Source organism: Ischnura elegans, chromosome 6 (genome assembly GCF_921293095.1).
Source record: "Ischnura elegans chromosome 6, ioIscEleg1.1, whole genome shotgun sequence".
NCBI lineage: Eukaryota > Metazoa > Arthropoda > Insecta > Odonata > Coenagrionidae > Ischnura > Ischnura elegans.
In genome coordinates, this window is record NC_060251.1 from 19,448,815 (window position 1) to 19,470,041 (window position 21,227).

Sequence of the window (21,227 nt, forward strand, 5' to 3'; positions counted from 1 at the left end):
TACTGAAAAGTGAAAATTTTCTAGCGCGCGAAAACGCGACGCGTAAGTATGAATGTCGGAAAATCTCTCCGTGTGACATATTTCTGGTTCCCGCTGCCGCCTTGTGAGGTGACCTTGAGGCGAGTAGAGCGTTGATACGATGCAGGCTGCTAGCGGGTAGCTGAGTACCCTGCTGGCTGGTAGCGCTTGGCTCAAATAAGGATTATTAATACCTTATCAAATGAAGAAAACTTTCCGACCTTAGCCAGTTTTAATAAGTGATTATTAAGGCATGTTTCCCTGAGCTCTGCGCCTCATGCATGTATTGGTAACCTCAGACGACGTATAACTCCTATATTCTCGTATAGAAACTAGGTCCCTGTGACGTCACGTGGAGTGGCATCGCATGGGCGCCAATCTGGCCCTTTTCAAATGAGGATAAAAATGGACCATTGCCATTCGTCTAAACCGGTATTTCTAAAACGAAATAATTTGTATATTATGAATACAGTAATGGTGGGTAACGAATCGCAATCAATGACTTTCGTTTTTTTTGACGAAGGAAATTACCCTATTGTTGACCGATGGTGACGATGAGCAGATCGAAGCACAACGCTTGAGAATTTAGTGTTTGCGTTTCATGTCTATTATTTTTCCAATAGCGATCTGCTTGAAACCTCACCTAGTGCCTTCCAAGCACATCATAAATTAGAAAATTACCCCCTCAAATATAGCGTTTTGCAACTGACCCTGCTCTCTCGACGGCAACATCTGTGAAAAACCTATCATTAAAACTTTATACATCGACTTAGTGGATAAATGATAAACAGGGCAAATTTCCAGTGGAACTCACTGAAAATTCATTATTAACTCTGCTGAGATTATTAAAATACTTACGGCCGTACTCATAGATTTCCGCTAAAACACGCTAGTAGGGCGACTAACTTAGTCGGCTACTAAGACCTTTTAGTCGCCTACTAAGATATGGTATTCATGGATTCTATTGCGTGAGCTACTACGAGCTACTAACTTAGTATGCTACTAACCAGCTCGGCAGCCGATACTCGGTAGCGATTTGGGTTCAACCCGCTAGGCTACGCTTGACAACACTGCATCTGACTCCTCCGCGGCGCGGAAAATTCGTAAAACTTTCAAACAAAAGCAATTGATTCAGCAAAATGCATTGAAATTTTTACTTCATAGCGGATAATTCGATGTGATATCGCATTGCAGACATATTTTTTGATTGCTGTACACAAACATTATGCAATACCATTGGGAAAGGGTAGATTTATGAGTAATACAGAAGCATTTGTATGTTTGAGATGCAGTTATTGTTGTACAAACGGCCGTGTATTCATTGATCATATACATTAGATATTGTTTGCACTTCCGATATTTGTTTCCATTAGTGTATGCGTGATTAGTATGGAAAAACATAACTAGCAACGTCAGTATCATACATATCTGTATTCGGGAAGCAGAAATACACCTCAATGTCGGAGTAGAAACGAAAACTTTTGCAATGGAGAAATGAAACGTTAAGAAAATAAAGTTGAGATAAATGTGAGAATGATACACATTTATTATGTTACAAACACCTACGTGCGAGCAATTAGTAACATCTGTTTGCAACTCCTAAAATGTTAGTCAAGGAAACAACAATCTGCTTCGCTACATTTAAATATTTCAAATATTGACAGCGTGCGGAAATATACGGCATATACTTTACTAGAGGAGGTTAATGTAAAAAACAAAGCATAATTAACGTAACTTGTTTTACTTATTTATTGCTGATCATATCACAAATAGCACTACAACGCACACAACATTTCACTTCACATTTCACGAGCTGTCTTTATGACACTTATAATCCGTACATTCTGAATCAACTGGTTCAATGAAAAGCTTGACTCACACTTAATTTAAAACACTATAACGTAACTCTAGTAAACAATGATAATCAGTTTTCCAATCACTCTGCACACACCAAAAGAATTTGCACTCGTTGACGTTCGAAAGAATTCTTCATATATCACTTCCCACTCATCACTAATGATTTAGAATCAGTTGATGTTATTTCACATTACCATTACGTAGGCAATGAAATAAATAGGCTGAAACAAATTTTTAAACCAGAAATTGTAACATCAACAAACTTCCAATCTCACTCTCCACTATCACTCGTACCGTAACCAAAACAAAAACAACAGCGCAACGAAATACGCGAAATGTAAACACTGCCGAAAACTCACGATAAAGTGACTAGAATTAGGAATATAATCAAACACAAATTATAAGCGTACAAACGAATGAAAATGTATAATTGTTTGCTGTATCCCTAAAGAACAACTGCTTCAAATATGAAACATATCCCCTTCGCAACAGCTAGTAGATACCTTTGATCGAAATGGTTAAACCAGTATGAAAGAAATAAATAATTTTGTCGAAGATCATACACTCACAAATCACTTCACTTGTCGCTTCACTCTTTACTTCATCGTCTATATGCAATCAATTCACTTAGGGGCGCACTGAATGTACAAATTGTGTTCACTTACACTAGAGGCACAAGTTCACTGCAAGTCGTAGCTTCCTCGCAGCTACGAAAAACTTTAAATTCCTGCCAACAATTACACTACATACGTTGCCTGCCTTACTTAGAAAATGGATTCTCGTATTCCATTTTGGCACAAATGCATAAAAATTCTATAACAGTTTACAAATAAAACCGGAGTTCGATCATCCACAACGGTCCGCCATATTTAGTAGCTCCCTTAGACAAGGCCGGAGGGCGACTAAGAACCGGCTACTAAGATAGTAGCATACTAAGCTTAGTAGCCCTTACTAACGATCTATGAATACCATTTTGCTAGTATGCTACTACTTAGAACGCTACTTGGGCGTTAGTAGCTTACTAAGGAAACTATGAATACGGCCGTTAGTTTCTAGTCTCGGCGGCACGTTTGTTTTATTTTAGATGTAATCAACATGAATCAAACTTTGCATAGGGAGGTTTGAGTTGAAGCAGTATTACAATTCAAATATCTGAAGACAAAAAATCCATTACGACTCATTCGTCTCGAAATAAGGGTTATTATAATGAAAAACACACCTCCGCTCGTGATATTATACTGAGTATTAATAAAAATTACCAACGCACACTATAATGCAAGGTGTATAGGCGTTGTAGGGCATGTCCTACTGACATCCAGAATAAGAATGAGTTATTTTTTTTCTTTTGATCTCTATGATAAATTTTGATTCAGTGTCTTGGAGTAGGTCTTGACAGTGGGGTAACGATGGGGGGGATAAGGGGGTCAGATCACCCCCCCCCCCAAAGCATCAAGGAAATTTAGAAAATATTTAAAACTATCGTCTAGTTTTGACACAAAATAACTGTATCTGCTTAAAATCAAAGAATATTTATAAATGTCATGGAAATGAGACTAAAATGATGTAAAATGTATTTTCAGGCATGTCATTTTTCAAAAATTTTCCACGAACCGGATTCCTGGACCACATTCCTAATTCCTTCTCATACCACTCAGGTCTTAAAGAATATTAAATTAAAATTTTTCCTAACGTTTTTGTATGTCTATACACCCTTATCAGGCCTTTTTTGTCAAAGCCAATTCATTGCAAAAATTCCCTGATGAAGCCATATAACCACACAGAAACGTTGACAAACATATGCATTTAAAAATCTTCGAGACCTATGCTCCAAGGCACTGAATCAACAATACCAATGAGAACAATGGCATTGCGTTTAGTGACAGTAGTAGATGAATGGGACTCCATTGGAGTTGATGACATTCTCCGCTGACTCGACACCTCTTTCATAGCCGTGAGGACGATCGCAGCTTCCAAAGCCACTCCCCTGGCCTCTTCCCCGGTCGCGAAGTTTCGGAGCGGATGTTTTTTCCGTTGCCCCAAGAGGGAGTCACCGACAATCTGACTCCGCACTTTATCAGACTTTTAACACTTAAGTCGTATTTCATTGGCTCAAGCGTGAGATCCGAATTCGCAAACACTCCTGGAGGGCCACGCAAATTTTTTTGCCCTTGGCCCTGACATTAGTTTTTTTCCCTCATGTAATGTACCTGGTGCTTCCTGTAATTCTCTGAAATCTTTCGCGTGATTTTATCCCTTAGGTGGTATCTAAAACAAAATATAATGTGCTACCTTTTACTGCTGTCTTTCTGCACACCGGTACATATATATATATATATATATATATATCCGTACCTGTTGTCCCAACTACCTCCGTGTGATTTCCTTTCTTTTTTTATTGCCGCATTCCAGTTGTCCAGCGTTAAAAATTTTCCTCTTAGTTAATTTTACTGCATTATGCCACATACAATTAATCTACCTATTGATTTGAATACACTCAACCTGTATCTACTTAATATTATAATTTGGAAATAAATAAGAATAATTATGGAGAGTGCTACGTCAATTTTCTTCCATATTCATTAAATGAATCTCTTCGTCAACAATGAAGGCTAAATATTTCCCTGAACTTTTTAATTGTGTTTCGTTTATCTTGACAGACATTCCTTCTTTTAACATTAACTTTGCCTAGTTAAACTAATTAAGGCTATTTTATTTTGGTGCGATTAAATGAATACACTTGAAACCCTAGTCTTCCTCGAACCTATTCTGCTAAGTCGCGTGGCGCCTATTTGACAACAAAAGTTGTCTTTTCTTTATTCTTTTCATTTTCCTGTGCTCACACCAATGTAAATTCCTGTATCTTATTATTATCTGAAGCTTTTTTATACTTTTTCACTACAGCAAGTTTTAAAAAATCGTGCTATTCATTTGTCTGTTAGACAACCCGTGTGTTACACTAAATTACATGCAAACTACCTGTATTATCGAAGGTTTTTTGAAGCATTTAATTTATTATTTAATAATTGATTTATAACTTAATATTTAGACAATTTAATATCCTTCTCTATTATTATCTATATCTCCATAATACCCTGCGAACTACCTACCGGGTATTTGTCAGGGGGTGTACAGTTACTAGCATACAGCACGCAATTGGATCCCCACATGCTCGTCCCACGGACATAAAAATCTTACGCGTAATACAAAAACTACGTCCAAATTCTTACAAAGGCAAAACTTGCCAATGATTAGTAATTCCTATGCATAATTAATCCTCGTAAGATTGAAAAAATGGAAAAATAAAAAAATGCAATGAGTCGTCCTTAATTTTATTATTCGAGACGCCAATAATATCCTTAACAGAACGAGGAAAGAATGACATTTTCAATCTCTCGGTTTTGCAAACTATTTCTTTTATTACCTACTCGTGATCAAGTCTACCAATATATGACGCTAAACGAAGGATATTTTTCACTTCGTCTGAGAAAGTTTTTTCTCCGAATTTACTGATTAAATTTATCTTGTAATTTTCTCTACGACCCTGTGAAGATTCATATCCCCACTCGCCTAGACATATTGGAAACGCTGCACTTTTTATAGCAACAACTCATCACGAATCTGGACGCCCTTCGCTGCACTCTATTGATTTCAGATATCAGTCCCACTTCACAAGGGTCTCGTACGATAGCTGCTTATTCCAAGTGAATCCGTGCTAGAGACAGGTTGCTTATCTCTTTCACCTTTCTCTAGAATTTACTGAAAATAATGGAGTAAATATTGCATAAGTGTTGTTAAAAAATACACATCAAAATAAATGCTCAATCATTTATTGATAGAAATGCCAGTCTTTGGCAATTCTTAATATTGTATTAGATCATTTTATTTGATTAATTTCAGCTGGCAGTAAATTCTGGCTGGTAGAGAAAGATATAGAAAGGTCTATTTTTAGTGCCCTTCTATCGTAATCGCCATAAATTTCTCTGTACACAACTACATAACCGGCGAAGAGATGGATTTTGATTATAACCGCAGTGGTATTCCATTAATGTACAAAAGGAACAAAAGAAGGCCTATAGCTCTTCCTTGGGGTACACTAGGGTGTCGCTTATTTTTTATTTTTTCTCGGATTTTTTATTTCTGCCTCTTAAAATATGCTATGGGGTGCAGAATGGATATCCTAAAAATTTCAGCTCAATTGCTTAACATTTATAGGTCGCTCAAAGAGCATAAATGCAATAAGATTTAATTTTCCCGATTTTTTTAAGTAACATCATTTTCATGGGTAACGCACAATTTTGCAGAACTTTAGGAGCAAAATTCGCTCCATTTTAACATCCATTCAACAGTTTTCTAAGAACGCAATACTTATCCGCGAGCTACAGCCACGCGTCACACCCATGACGGCAAGCTGGTCACTCGTAGGCCGCATTCACGGTCAGCGACCGTCATTGCCTTATGCCCCTCGCGCCTTCCCAAACAAAAGTCGGCGAAAGAAAGGAGGAGTTGAATACTATGCTGGCGTTTTTCATACCAGTGTACCCGGTACACCTGAGGTAACTTGCACACTATTCGAGCTAAATCCATCGAAAAAAATCTTTACCTTGGTTGTTTTAGAAATCCTTGATCCAATCCATTACGGATTAATCTACTGTTTACTCCTTATGCCTCCGACTTTTGAATCAGCTTTGAATGCAGATCCTTATTTAATGTCTCTCTGAAGTCTAAAAATATAGCATCAACTTGAGCATGCTTATCAGCCAAGGCAAAGATATCATGGACAAAGGAAGCAGCTTTGTTTCACAAGGCCTCCAATTTAAAACAAATCAGTTCTCTTCTTTTAACCGTTGCTAACAGACTTTAGGTGTCTAGATGATCCATAATCGAACTAAAAATAATATTAACGAATATTTCGCAATAAATGGAAGTGAACGAGATAGGTCTGTCATAACTAGCCTTTTTCCTATCCCCACCCTTAAATATAGGCTTGACGTTCGCATTCATAGGATGATTAAAACTAACCTCCGGCTAAATATAATTGAGGTGGCTCGCAGGGTACTATGTCGATGTAGGCAACCCTAAAGCCCTCAACAGGAGGAAGTTGCTTAGGCCAGAGAATTTGTTACAAAAAAACGAAGGAGTCCATACGAGCAAAATTGATTTCAATTCTGATATGCTTTTACCAAAGTGAAAGGTAGGATATTTTGAGGAAAGATAACGTTTAATGCATTTGAAATATCGGCTTGTACAATATAAAGGAACACAAAGAGGAACGAGGGAAAACTCCAATTGGTAGACGAAACCCTTCATGAAATTAGTTTTTGTTTCCAGCAAATGAATATATAAAGGGGAGGATAAAATAAGTCTTCAAGTCCGTCTGAAGGGGAGATGCTGAGTGGGGAATGGCTGAGGAAGGGGAGAGCTCGTCTCATTAGTTGGGTGGGATTAACGGGAGGGTGAACGTGTGCGCAGCTGAATACAAACGGTATGCAAATAAGCGTGGTGATTGAGTGTGCTTTTTCCTTCCTTTATTTTACCTTCCCTCCTCTTGCCACCGTTTTAAACATCGTGTGCGCCCCACTTATTTGCCGTCTCAAACCATTCAGCCGTGTGCATCGCACCACTTCACTCACTATGAAAGTTCCTCAACCGCTGTTTCCCCAACAAATTCCATTGCAATTTCTCTGACTACTCCGATATAGCCCTTCATTCGTACAGAGGAATTAAAATACTTATGAAAAATCGTCAATTATTGCTTTTTTATAATTTTAAAGAGGATATCTCTTTGTCTGTACGCTATGCGTTTCCATACGGCTGCACGGATTGCATCCATAGTTAATACAGAAGTACATTTCATGCTCTTGAATCCCGTAAGTGAACCCCGTGCTGATTGCATCGTTTTCTCATTACCATTAGTTATGTCACGCCATAAAACCTCTGCGGTTGGACATTCATCCGGTTAGTGAAACTCTTGTCAAAATTGTGATTATTAATCCATTCAGCAAGCAAAATTGAGTAATTTTAGGTAGCCGCGAAGGATAACCTGTTTGAGGCTACTATCCAAAATAATAATACATTATGCTTTACATATAGCGTAGCTCATTTTGCGCTACCTTGATAATCTATGCTAACAAAGCTTATGTGCATACATGAAAAAAACAACTAAAGTAGAATTTGTTATTCATTTACATCAATATTTCATAACAATATTTATTCTACACTTTCTTTAGTGAGAATTCAAGAACGTGCATTTTGCAAAAACTTTTTCAAAGACTTGGAAATAAAGCATGACTGGGGTAACAAATTAAAAACCTTTTGTCCTACACACAAAAAACATCTTTTAAATAAAGTCATATTTGGCTGTGGTAAGGGCACACTTATTTTACGCAGGGCAAAGGGAGAAGGCAGGGACTGAAATATTTTAGAGCTAGAGTAATTGAAGGGAAAAGGTGCAAGAAAAAGGGAATCAATGACATCACACTTACCTACTAACCCTCTCGGTGTTAATCTTTTTCCTGGGGCATTTGTTCACTTGACGTTTTTGGACTACGCACGCACGGGCTCCCATAACGATCAATGTTGTGGAGCGGGATATAAGCAAATCCCGTGCGCTGTAATCGGAATTCGTTTTTTTCAATATTTAAGGTCTAGTGTGTTCCGTTCACCGTCCTACTTCAATTTTGAGTCAATAGATATTAGGAAGGGCACCATCATCATACTTACTTTGTTCCTTCAGCTAAAAATCCTGCTATGTGACCATTAATTCCAAGTTACAGTTTCCCACTTCTCTCGGCACTATCCTTCCCGAGCAGCGCCGGGTGACAGTGGGGTAGCCAAGAATTTAGTTCGAAGGGGTCCAAAACCTGGAGGAAAATTTTTGAAAAATATGGTACTAAGTAGACGGTTTTAAACTAATTTTAACACTTTTCATGATCGAAAAAACTTCGCTGCCGAGCATGGCTTTAGCGTAGAGTACCCTGCTAGCTGGTAGCGTTTGACTTAGATAAGGATTATTAATACCTTATCAAACGAAGGAAACTTTCCGACCTTAGACAATTTTAATAAGTGATTATTAGGAGATGTTTCCCTTAGCTCTGTGCTTCATGCATGTATTGGTAATCCCAGACGATGTAAAACTCCTATCTACTCGTATAGAAACTAGGTCCCAGTGACGTCACGTGGAGCGGCATTGCATGGGCGCCAATCTGGCCTTTTTCAAATGTGGTTAAAATTGACCATTGCCATTCGTCTAAACTGGTATTTCTAGAAACAAATAATTTTTATATTATGGAGACACTAATGGTGGGAAACGAATCGCAATCAATGCCGTTCGTTTTCTTTGATGAAGGAAACTACCCTATTCCGTCGATAAAATTATGTGAATCAGAACGTTTATTTGTTTTGATTGTATTTTATTGGAACAAAATGTATGAATCACGAATTAGAGGAATCACGTATGGAGAAAATTTATTTTGAACACTCTAGTTTACTTTTCCATAATTTCAGCAGTATTATAGGAAAGCCACATGGTTTCAGTGACTTTTTTTTCCAACAAGTCCCCATGCATCTGAAAAATGTCATTCATCGTTCACGACGTAGGTTTTCAGTGCTGTGCTTTGTTTTCGACTGTAGAGTAGCTCGCTTTTGTTTTATGCATCTGAAAAATGTCCACCATCGTTCTTGACGTAATTTCAAGCCAGGCACTCGGGCTCTTTCTTTGGTCTTTCACGAGACTAAAGCGATGCACAAAAAAAAATTACGTCACATAGCCCACCAACACGGACCGTAATTGTGAGGTTCTCCTTTCACCAATACTTAGACCTCAACGCGTAGGACAGTGTTCGTAATTTAAACGAGTAACTCTGGAAATATCCATTTTTGTGAGTCCTCTAAATGATGGCTCACTAACTCAATGCTTTAACCAGTTTTTTCTGGAAGGATTTTTGTCGAGAATAACAAAAATGCATGTTTAACTTCCTCGATAAATTTGGCAATGCCACAACAGAAAGCCGGTTTGCAGAAAAACGAACGTGTACTGAACGCCATCTATTATTCTTCTAAGGAACTAACAGCTAACTGCCGCTCACCCTGTATTGGAATCGAGTAGGAGTTGAGTGATATCTTAGCTGCCGCGGAGTCATTACCGGAGTTAACTTCCTCTATCGCTGTTATTTTATCTTCCCAAAATGTTTTCTTCCATTATTAAAGTTTGAGTTAATAAAACTGGTAGAAATCGTATGAAGCACTAAAATAAATTACTACAACACTGTGAATTACTAAAATTTGACGTTACCTTTCCCGTGAATTCAGAATCGGCCAAATCACAGCCTAATTTTTGTGTTAATTACACTTTTTTCACGCTATTTTTTATGAATTGACTAAGAGGCACTGAAATCCTAACACATAAGTGATCCTTAGGAATAATTCATAGCTGATTTTGTTCATAAATTGGCCTTTAAAACTCTCCACGATTTTCACAATACTGCTCTACAAATGAACTGCTGAAAGTCATAGATCTCCCTCTCCACATTTTTTTACTTACACTTTCTTCCTCCAATACAGCACTTATTTACAGTACAAACTCGGATATGAGACGAACCTTTCCCCAAAAATCCAGCCGAAATTGAGGGCGCACCACATGAACTAATTCCTCTACCATTCCCCCTACTTTCCGGATAAATTACGTTTTAATCCTTCTACTCCTTACGTAACCGGTTGAAGAATGAAAAAAAACATGGGAAACAGATGAGCAGTTAGCAAAACGCCAACGATCCGAGATAAACAAAAGGCTCCGGAAAAGACAGTGCAGAAAAAAATTCTGCGGAAAAGTCGTAATTCATTTCAAAATCCATCCGTGCAAAATGTAAGCGTTAATAGCTTCCGTGCTTAGGAGATAGTGCCGATTAAAAAAATTCCCGCTTAAATTATGATACGCAACTGGCAGCCTTGAAGGGAGGCGGAGAGTATATTCTAAGATCTACATTTACATGACACCCTACGAGCTAAATATTGAGGGTTGATCAGGGGAAAGTATTTCTTCCCGACATTCATAGAGCTGCATGTAGGTGCTATCACTATGGCATGTGCACACATCAAGGTTGGGGTAAAGCTAGAACCATCCATTCCACTGTAATTATTTCGGATTAAAAGCTACAAATATAATAATCTTATTCAAAATTGCAACTTACATTCAGCTCGTAGCTTTAAACTAATAATTCTACAATTTGCTTCGGGGGAATTCGGTGTGGTATGAGGGTTGCTCATACTTATATATTTTTACAATACGCACGCATTGGCAAACCAGCTATTCCATAAATAATTTTCTGACAGAATGAAATATAACTATATCTAAAACCTTGAGAGTCAAATAATAGTTTCCCCTAGAATAGTAATCTTCGCAGGAGATGAATTGCGGGTATTCACCACAAAGAAAAAAAATTTTTTTTGGGCTGTAGCCCCAACCCCCCACGGTACGTGCTTGACGTACTGTGAGCTCCAACATCTCCAAATATAATTTTAAAAACGATAATTTTTTTTTCGTTGCGAATGTTTAGCAAGGTGTGCGCCTCTGCCACGAGCCCATACGGACTTTTAACATGCAGTCGCTCGAGTGGGAAACTTTTGCTCCAATCTGACGAGTGATTGGATGGCGACATTACAGAGGAGCGTGACGACGTCACTCGCGATTGAATCGGATTTGCCGAGGTCTGGGCCACCCCCTTGAAGCGGAAGCCTCCATTGAGGGAAACGACGTCGACATCGTTTGCAGGCATTCGTATGCAGATGGGAGCGTTCGCGTGTCTTTCACGCTCTTACTTGGGACGACTTCATCGCGACTTGAACCGAGTTCGTTCCGCCACGAGATTGAGGCGACAAAGTGCCCAAATAAGATTCCACGGCTTCATAGCCTGCTCCGTGATGTTTGCGCCACAATCTTTTTAAATCTTCGGCGCTTATTCACTTTCCTCTCCCTTTTTTTTGCGAGAAGAATTTCCATGATATATTCATAAAGTCAAAAAATATGATTTTGGCAAGGCTCACATCCCATAGGGGCTACAATTACGACGCGGAGGTTTAAAGATGGCGTCTTCTCTTCGCCATAAAGAGCTGCATGGGCGGAAACAGCGGCATAAGACTCGCACTTGATACGCTATGTCGGCCCCCATCTCATACGCCAGGTGTTTCGAAGGGCGCGCGCATATTAGGGGAAGGCCATTGCGTTGAACGCTCTTAAGGGTCGTCGTGTGCGGAATGTTGCGTCACGTAACGACCTCATTTGGGACGGCTTCTGCAACTGATGACGCAGAACAAAAACCATATCAGGTGTAATGGGAAATAATGTATCCCTAGGAGCCGTGAACTGTCCATCAAACAAAGTGATTTACTGGTTAACATAAGGATTTCATGAGAGTCGTTAATCCTCCTAGGTGCTCTTAAAGGGCAGCCACTTCTCTCACGACCCTATTCTTCAGGTCGACATGCGTCTCACCTCATTTCATCCCATTCATCAATCTTGTTCTTTCTCTACTCCCTCCCCGCTAGCCCAAAATTCATCCCAAAGAGACTGTAATAGACTTCTGTATTCCCTTTCCTTTCCCTCGGTGTCTTCTCCAGACACTACTCTCCCTGAGAAAAGAAATAAATGCTGTTTCCATGAAACTTCAAAACATGTCCCTCTAATTGTACTTAAGCATTGAAGATAAGAAAAATAAAGCTGCCCCGAGTCCCTGCTATATACTTTTAAAATTAAATTATACATTCAGAGTTGAACATGCGCTGCAGTAATTCCAGTCCAGGAATGAAAAAAAAAATGATTTTAACTAAAGTATTGTTGTTTTTGAGAATAAAACTCGTAGTAAAGTTAGCTCACAATAGTAGAGAACGCAAAGGTAGAGGAATTTTATACGTGGCGCGACAGAAGAATTATTTAAAAAATCAAATGGATCGATTGAGTACGTAATGAGAAAGTCCTTAGAGAAGAAAGGCCCTACCTAATCAATTATATCTCGCCCTATAATAGTGTACTTTTTTGGCACCACTCAAGCGAGGCAAAAAGAATTTTCTGCTCAAATCGTCTTTAAGAACAACTTATAAAAAACCGTGTAGAGATGTTGGAGGTTTTTCTTTAGTTTTTTTGGTCTTTTCTTTAGTTAAGATCTTCATTTACGTAACATATTAATTGAAATATTAATACCAATATTTAGCGATCACAAAACATATCACAAGATTTATTCTTCCATTCAAGATTTTTATATAAATAAATATATAAATAATTCTCAGTGAATACTGAGAATGCTGTTGCTCTTCTGCGTTATAAATGCGCAAAGTGGTCCCACATTCTCTATAAAATAGTTTTGCCACTCCATCGAAAACTAAAATTCATTATAACATAAGTTGATACATGAGTAATATATTGATGAATAATTTACTATGAAAAATAGGTTTCTTCCCTGAGAAGATAACTTTCTTCTTCCCCAAGCTTTACACTACACTTTTTTATCTGGTGACCTCGTTTCGATCATTCTTGTTTCTATTCAGCCTTATTTCACCGTTTTACTTCTTCTCTTCTCCAAGATAACACCATTTTGTTTCATATGTCAGTGTAATACTTTACCTTGAGTATCGCCGACTATCCACGAGAACCAGTCTGTGGATTCACAAAATGAAAATTTAGTTTCACATTTTGACCTTACGTCTGGAAGTGTTTCCAATAGATCACCCAACAAACGCACTTGCTATGCATTTCTGTCTTTTTTCGTGATAAATATGAGTACCTTTTTTGGGAAATGAAAAATTTCTCGTAGTATTCCACAGAATTCCTTCCAAACTTAAACCTGAGGCCGTTTTTCTTTTCGGTACAGTGAATGCATTTTTCCGCATGCATCATTATATTAAAATAAAGTCAAAGATGCATTTTAAGCCATAGGGTAACTTATGAATAGCCTATTTTTATGAGATGCGAATCATTGGCAGATTTTACTCAGTTGTTCTAAGTTTTACTCTTAGAAATGAAAGAAAAATCCTGTGCATATCGTTAAATATGGCAAATCAATTTATAAAAAAACAAGTACCCATAAAAAATTTTCCCACGTCTTTTTACTAAAATATCCATATAACACTTTATAAATAAATAAACTTGTATATTTTCATATATTTAAAGTGTATCGTACAATCTAGTAGCAGTTATATATCGTAATGTTACACATTCTGTGACAATTAAAAATTATCTCGGTCACATATTGTAATGGGTGAATCACAATATTTCTTTGACAAAGGATCGAGCCATTCTTTGAGTGTACACATTTACTAAGCTAAGAAATATGATAAAACTGAGAGATTGAGGCGTGACTTGGTGAAATCGCGTCATGTTGAATAAAAAACCTTGTAAATTTCACAAAAATGATTTAGATAACGACCAGTTTCGTCGCCTTGCGGCATCGTCAGGTGAGAATACAGGATACAGGGAGAATATGAGAGTAGGGTATGCAGGAAGACACTCTCCCTGGCACCTGACGATGTAGCACGGCGACGAAACTGCTCGTTATCTAAATCATTTATGTGATCTTTTTAGGTTTTTTATCTCACATGACTCGATTTCACCAAGTCACGCCTCAATCTATCAGTTTATCATGTTTCTTCGTAAAGAGCGCACACTGATACCGCTTCACCCATTTTTTCGTGATTCATCACTCGTTTTAACCCTTATCCGGGCACCTCAAATCTCTAACGTAACCGGGCAGGCAGGGTCCATCGGACCCTACATGTTGAAATAGCCCTTTTGCTCAAGTGGGATACTCTGCCAGCAGAAATAAAATTAGATATTGTCAAATAATGGTAAATAATACAATTACATGCATTTTAAATGAATTTTAATGGTCATAGATGAAAAATTTACATGTCAATTACATTTGAAATCTGACAAAATTTGAAACCTGAAATTATTATGATTTATTCTTCATAAAAATGAACTCTAGTACACAAATTGAAATTCAGAATCTATCAACATGATAGGTAAAATTTATTGATATTCTCTTGTCATATTAGTCAAATAAAAACAACATAACTAAGCTACTTATTATTAGGGAAAAAATCGTCATTAAGGCCAGTGTAGGCTACCCATCAACACTTTTTGCACTTTTTACATAAACGTTTAACGGCACTATGCTCATTGCACACTGATTGCTCACAATTGCTACATATCTGTTTTTGCTTGCGATGTTTTGCATATGGACACAAATAACATCTCTTTTTGGTTACATTGGAACTTGATTGACTTAGCTGAGAAATTTCTCCATCAAATATCTCCTTAGCCATTAGTATGTTTCTAGACAAACCCAAGTTGGATCGTCTTTCAATGTGGACCTGAACTAGGCTCTCCGATACACTTTGAATAAATAATCTTCTTGAGTAGTGTTTATCAGCATTCCAATTTGGATGAGTATTCATCCACACCACACACGCAGCTACTCCACTCACATCCAAGCCATTCATGAAGAACGCAAAAGGCCAACGATTTGTGCGCCTTTTACACATGTAGGCATGTACTAACTGGTCAAGGGAATCGACTCCTCCTTTGGTGGAGTTGTAGTGATTGATTATTTCAGGTTTAGTGTTCACATCCTCCATAACTGTATTACTATGGTGCATGGTCGATAAAAGAACTACCGACCTTCTCATCTTGGGTACATATGATACTAACGTACTATTTGCGGTGAAACCAAACAAAGAAGAACCAACTTCACGACTCTTATTGGCTTGAAAAGTGACTGGAATAAATCCTTTATTTTTTCTTACAGTTCCAACAAGAGTTAGGCCATTACTGAGAAGGTTCTGTGCAAGCTCCATATCAGTGAAGTAATTGTCACACGTTACATTTCTGTTCGTCTTTTGGTATGGCTCAGTTAGCTGCTGTACAACTCTTCGACCCAAACCAGGCAATGCTCTTTCCCCTCCCTCTTTTCCCAGATAAGGTAAAGAGTTTAGAGGGTAAAACGTTTCTGAATCACAGGCCCACCAAACTTTCATGCCATACTTATCGGGCTTTGAAGGCATGTATTGTTTGAATGGACATTTACCTCGGTAAGGAATGAGCTGTTCATCTACAGTGATATTTGATCCTGGCAGGTAATGTTTTTTAAAATTTGTATTTAGCCTTTCCCAGACTTCTCGAATTGGAGCGAATTTATCTTTCTGGCGCCGTACTGATCTCGTTGCTTTATCATCAAAGCGGATAAATGCTAACAAGTATTTGAATCTTTTCAGTCCCATGGTAGCCCTAAATATAGGTGGTCCATACAACTGACTCCAGAGAACATCGTAGCTCGTATGGTTTGATCGCAGGTGACCTGCGGTAAGAAGCAAGCCAAAAAATGCTCTAATTTCAATACAGTCACAAGGTTTTCACGCAATTTTTAACTTTTTTGATGCATTTACCCGTACAGCTTCCATATTTGTGAACTTGACAATATCTTCCACCAATGAGTCATCAACAAAGAGTGAAAAAGCATCAATCGGACTCATTAAAATTTTCCCTGGCGGTAATTTTATTTTGTGTGTTTGGCCCTTTATTATGTTGTGAGCTCTAGCTCGCCCCACTGGAAATGGCTGAGAATTCCATACAGTGCCATCCTTACTGAGAAATGAAATCGGTCTTTCAGATTCTGCCGTGGCCTCGGTATCCGAGAAGTTTTCAGAATCATAATCACTAACTTCAGATGCCGCACTTTCATTGTCACCTTCACTGGAACTCTCCTCTTCGATAGACTGGTAATCCATATCATCGTCACTCGTTCCCTCGATATTCAGAAGTTTTTGTATGTCATCTTGAGACAAAATCTTTTGTCCAGCCATGATCTAAGAAATAAAAACAACATTTTTGTTCATATGACTTCTCAAAAATTAGGAATTATTTCCTTAGTACTCTCGAGCATTAGAACTTACTTGTGCATATGATTTATTCAGGTTCGTGAAAGAAACGTGAAAATATCTGCCGTCACTCAGATGCTCACTCAGGTGATGGATGGTGTTTACGAAAGAGGAAAAGAGGATCTAAAAATTACAAAAACAATTTAGTTCATAGAACTTCTCTAAATTTACGAATTACTTCCCTAGTAATTTCAATCATTGAAACTTACCTGTGCATATAATGCCTTCGGGTTCGTAAATTTCTGTTGTCACTCCAATGGCCGTGTTACTTGATGCAATACGAATAACACACTGAGACGGTAGATTCATATAGAAACCAATAGCCTTGGAATCAATTATGTGCAACTGCTAATCTGTCTTTATGTACACTTTGTAACATTTTGCCCGCACTCTACTCTTGTGGTCATGTTTGCCATAGTTTGTATGGGGAAGGGTGATGGAGGGGGGATGCAGAGGCGATAGGGGGGGTTAAATCGGCAGGAGAGAGCAGGGGAAGAAGAAAACGAGGAACGATGGACACTCATCAGTACATTAGGATTGGTAAATACCGTTGGAGGATTTTTAGGCGGGTAATATTGATAGGAACGTTCAAATTTGAAGTGTGGCATGAGATATGTTTTTTTAGATCTCTAAAGTCCTTAGGAGGACGCTGCAGAGAAATTCGGAGGGTCAATGAGTTATTAGGAAACATATGGCTCGTTTTCAGTGACCATTCGCAGTGGGTTTCCATATGACTCAACCTAAGGGAGTTGTTCTTTTAGCATTGGCCCTTCGGCGACCACCTCGAGGCATTAGAAATAAGCGAATGAATGAATAAAAATTGTTCCCTCCTTACATTTATGGGTGCAGGTAATGATGTTTGTTCCCTAATGTTCATTTTGCACCCACTTCACTCTCCTTCACCAGGATTTTCAAACCGTAATACATCAGTGACTATCCATTGTACACCCTTCTCCATATTTTCCCTTCTCACCTTCCCCTGCTATCTGCCCCCATCTTACCACCCGCATTACCTAGAAAAATATTCTGCGTATAGAAACTATTTATTTAATATTTCACAAATTATAATTTCCAGCCTTGATAGCTAAAATAACCTCCACAATTGAAGCTCACACAATCTGGATCACTCACAAAATATGTGCACGTAAGCATCCAAGTGCAGCGTGTTGCATAACTGGTGAACAATCACCTCCTGCCATACACCAATGCGTTAGCTCACAAGGGGTCATGTAGATATATATTTGAATATTCGGAAATTATACTTGTAAAATGACAAAATTGTACCTTTTATATTAACCCTATGATGTGCAACTGATCGCGTACGTGAAGGGTCCATCGGATCCTGCTTGCCCGTTTACGTTAGGAAAAGTTTAAATTTATCATAAACAATGAAGCAGTATTTTTTAAAATTCTTAAAAATATCTTCCATATGCTATTTGTTTGTATGAACAAAGTCATAGAATTTCAGAGCGGAGGAATATTTTGTTCTCATGTTATCACCTGAAACAAATGCTATAGGGCCCGTTGGACCCTCCTTGCCCGGATAAGGGTTAAACTTATACAAGCGCCATTAAGTCTCAGGGTGTGTAGAGAACATTTTCGTTTGATATGCTAAAATTTGCCTTTATCTTCAATTTGGAAAATTTCCAACAGTACTTTTTTCATATTTAAAATCTCTACATTTCAGATATAGACAAAATATGACAAATCCAAGCCTACATCGTATTAGCTGAGAAATTCTTTAAGGTTGATTTATATTTAAACAGCAATATAGCAAAAAAAATCTAGATGAGTCACGGAGAAGACAGATAGTATGGACAAACTGGTCGCTATTGAAATCATTTACGTGAAATGTACAAGTTTTTTTTCAACAAGAAATATGATACTTCTTTCATGCAACTTATACATTAGTTACAAAAATTTTCTCAAAGAGGCAAATGGAAAATCGGTCGAAAGATACTATGCAAAAATTCCGTAAAGCATTGCATAGGTAAATCCAGGAAAACATGAAAATTTGATGAGCTTACTATGACTATAGAGGCAAGAATTGATCAATAGCTGACCAGTTTATCTCCCATGTGTGCCACATATTTCACCGTTTCCGATTCCGTTGGAGCAGGTGGCCGGCTTTAATAAGGGGAATCTCTGCTAACTAGTCCCTTGTGTTTTATGGTATTGCTTTCATAATAGGGGTGGGCGATCGATCTCGGCGGGTGTCAATAGAAATTGAAATACCAAAACGGAAATGATAATGAGAGGTAGGAACGATACCTTCATGAGGTTAGGCGCCATAAAATTAGCTATTTCTAAGCTTGAAATTAAAATACGGAGCGTCTTTTCTTTCCAAATAACGACAGCTAGTAAATAATTGTGGCGATTAAGATCGCCTTTGACCGCAAACACGTCTAATACACTGTCTTCGCCTTCGTGAAAAAGACCCCAACATCACCTTGAACAAGAGGCAATTAGGTTTACTCATAATTTCAGGAGAAGTGAGAAAATATGGTACACATGGAGCACTGGATAAAAATGTCTGTCGCATGAGCATCTCACGTTGTTGGTAATTTATATATAATAAAATATTAAAGTGGACATGGATTCAAAAAAACTATTTTTAACACAATTTAAAAATTAAATGACGAATTATTGCCATCGGCAGACAATGATCCTGGAATTGACTTGGTGCCGCAGCTTTAAAATAGTATATACAATTGAAAATCTTCCACTCAATTCCCCATAAAACTATCATTTCACAATAACATCGTCCCCATGTTTTCTCCCTTCTTCCATCTCCTGTTCTATCCACCTTATTTGAGCCAACGTCGATGAAGGAGAATTAACTGCGTTAAGTAGAACTAACTACATTATGCGGCTGATGGTGGAACGTTCACAATTCCCTCCAGCTTCTCATAAATGTATATGATAGCTTGCTAGTTAAGTTCTGTTATACTGCATTAGCATCATCTGTTTTACATTCCTTATTTGGTCCAACGTCTATTTTATTAAATATATTTTTGTTGGATGTTGTGACGCGTGGTCCACCGCTTATGATTCAGCCCGGCTCCTCCTAACACGGGTGTGTTGGGTTTGGTACAAGTTATCTCATGCCTCCTTTTTCACTCTTTCTAAAAATTTTATGTTAGTTGTAATAATATTTTAAAAATTATTTAAAGACATCACCTAAAATTGTGTGACTTGTGGTATAGCGTCCATGATTTAGCCTCGTTACTCATGGACGATAATTGTGGCTCAGTAAAGCATAAGGCTTTGAATGATGGAAAATACTGAGGAAGGAAAAAAATATAGCCGACGCGTCGTGGCAGGGAGGACAGCTCAGCGTTTCTCTTCGCAATGAAAGTGGTCGCGATGAATTTTGATGGGACTTACGGTCCGATTTCCATTGTTGTCCATTCTCGTACTTCACCGTCCTTGGGGTGTGTGTCCCTAGGGGACTGACGCCGCCCGCGAGGGTGTGAAAAATCCCTCGAAAGGGACGCAAGAGTTGTGGGGACAATTGATGGGGATCGGGGAGAATGGGTGTGGTTTTTCGCTACGTCATATTGTGTGTGGACTGTGCAAATTTAAATTCAAGCTTCGAGCAAAGAAAACTTTAAAGGCCGAAACAAATAAAAATATTGAGATTATTTCATGCATTAAAGTTATATTTATATGTAGCCCAGTCATTCAATGTTTGACCTCCTATATTTTTGAATTTAAACCAAATACCATGAAATATTTCACACTGTAAGAGAACGTGTCAACAAACCAGTGCATAAACAATTTTGCGTCTCAGAAAAAATGCAGAGGTAAAAATCTTCATATTTTAATGTCGGGTGTGCAGTACACACGGGTAATGTCAAAATGGGAAAATATCCTTAAGAATCGAGACGATTGCGTTTTCGTCACTGTATAAATAACAAGTTTCAATAACTCAGCCATTCAATCCGAAGGTTGTTTTGAATAGCTCACTCAGACTTGGTCACGGGCGTTTGAAATTCGAACATTCAGTGCAGGGGGCCCAGTTTCTTTCCCTAAGCCACTCCGCACTTCGAGGATTTTGTTTTGGGGGATCCGAGAGCTTCACACGGGATATGAACCCGAGGCCCCTCGATCTGTAGCCAAGCGCTTTATCCACAATGCTACCGTGCTCCCTATTGGCTGTTGATGACCAAAAAAAAACAAATATTACGATGACAAACTTAGTGGAACAAATAACGATGGTGTGAGCAAATGACCCCGTATTCAATCACGCATTGCGTATCTTTAAAATAAGTAATAAGTCACCACAAGCGAACAGTCGATTGGTAGTGATGAATTCTTTGAGGTTTATCATGCTACTTTCGGGGTACAAATAGTAGACCTTTATTGCTTGTATCTCAAATATAGAATTTTCTCTCACTCACTCACTTAGTCATTCAACTCTAAGGTTG

At 38.2% G+C, this 21,227-nt stretch overlaps 2 protein-coding genes across 2 annotated transcripts in view; one reads left to right on the top strand and one right to left on the bottom strand.

The window, feature by feature from the left end:
- LOC124160275 (tachykinin-like peptides receptor 99D) overlaps positions 1-21,227 on the top strand; it is a 218,790-nt gene that overhangs the window by 97,489 nt on the left and 100,074 nt on the right. The gene's annotated exons all lie outside the window — the stretch shown is intronic.
- Positions 12,380-16,722, bottom strand: LOC124160508 (piggyBac transposable element-derived protein 4-like). Its single transcript, XM_046536367.1, has 3 exons — positions 16,506-16,722; positions 15,207-16,217; positions 12,380-12,498 (listed from the first exon to the last, which is right to left on the bottom strand). Exons 1-3 carry the CDS (start codon positions 16,720-16,722, stop codon positions 12,380-12,382), a joined length of 1,347 nt encoding a protein of 448 aa, XP_046392323.1.

Bases quoted from the DNA above. Each gene is read 5' to 3' on its own strand.
- LOC124160508 (XM_046536367.1), bottom strand. From the start codon at position 16,722: ATGGCTGGACAAAAGATTTTGTCTCAAGATGACATACAAAAACTTCTG. The intron at 16,218-16,505 runs GTAAGGATGGCA...TTCTTACCGCAG, and splicing joins AAGACCGATTTCATTTCTCA to GTCACCTGCGATCAAACCAT. The intron at 12,499-15,206 runs GTTTGTCTAGAA...TTCTTTTCTCAG, and splicing joins TGAAAGACGATCCAACTTGG to GGAGAGTAGTGTCTGGAGAA.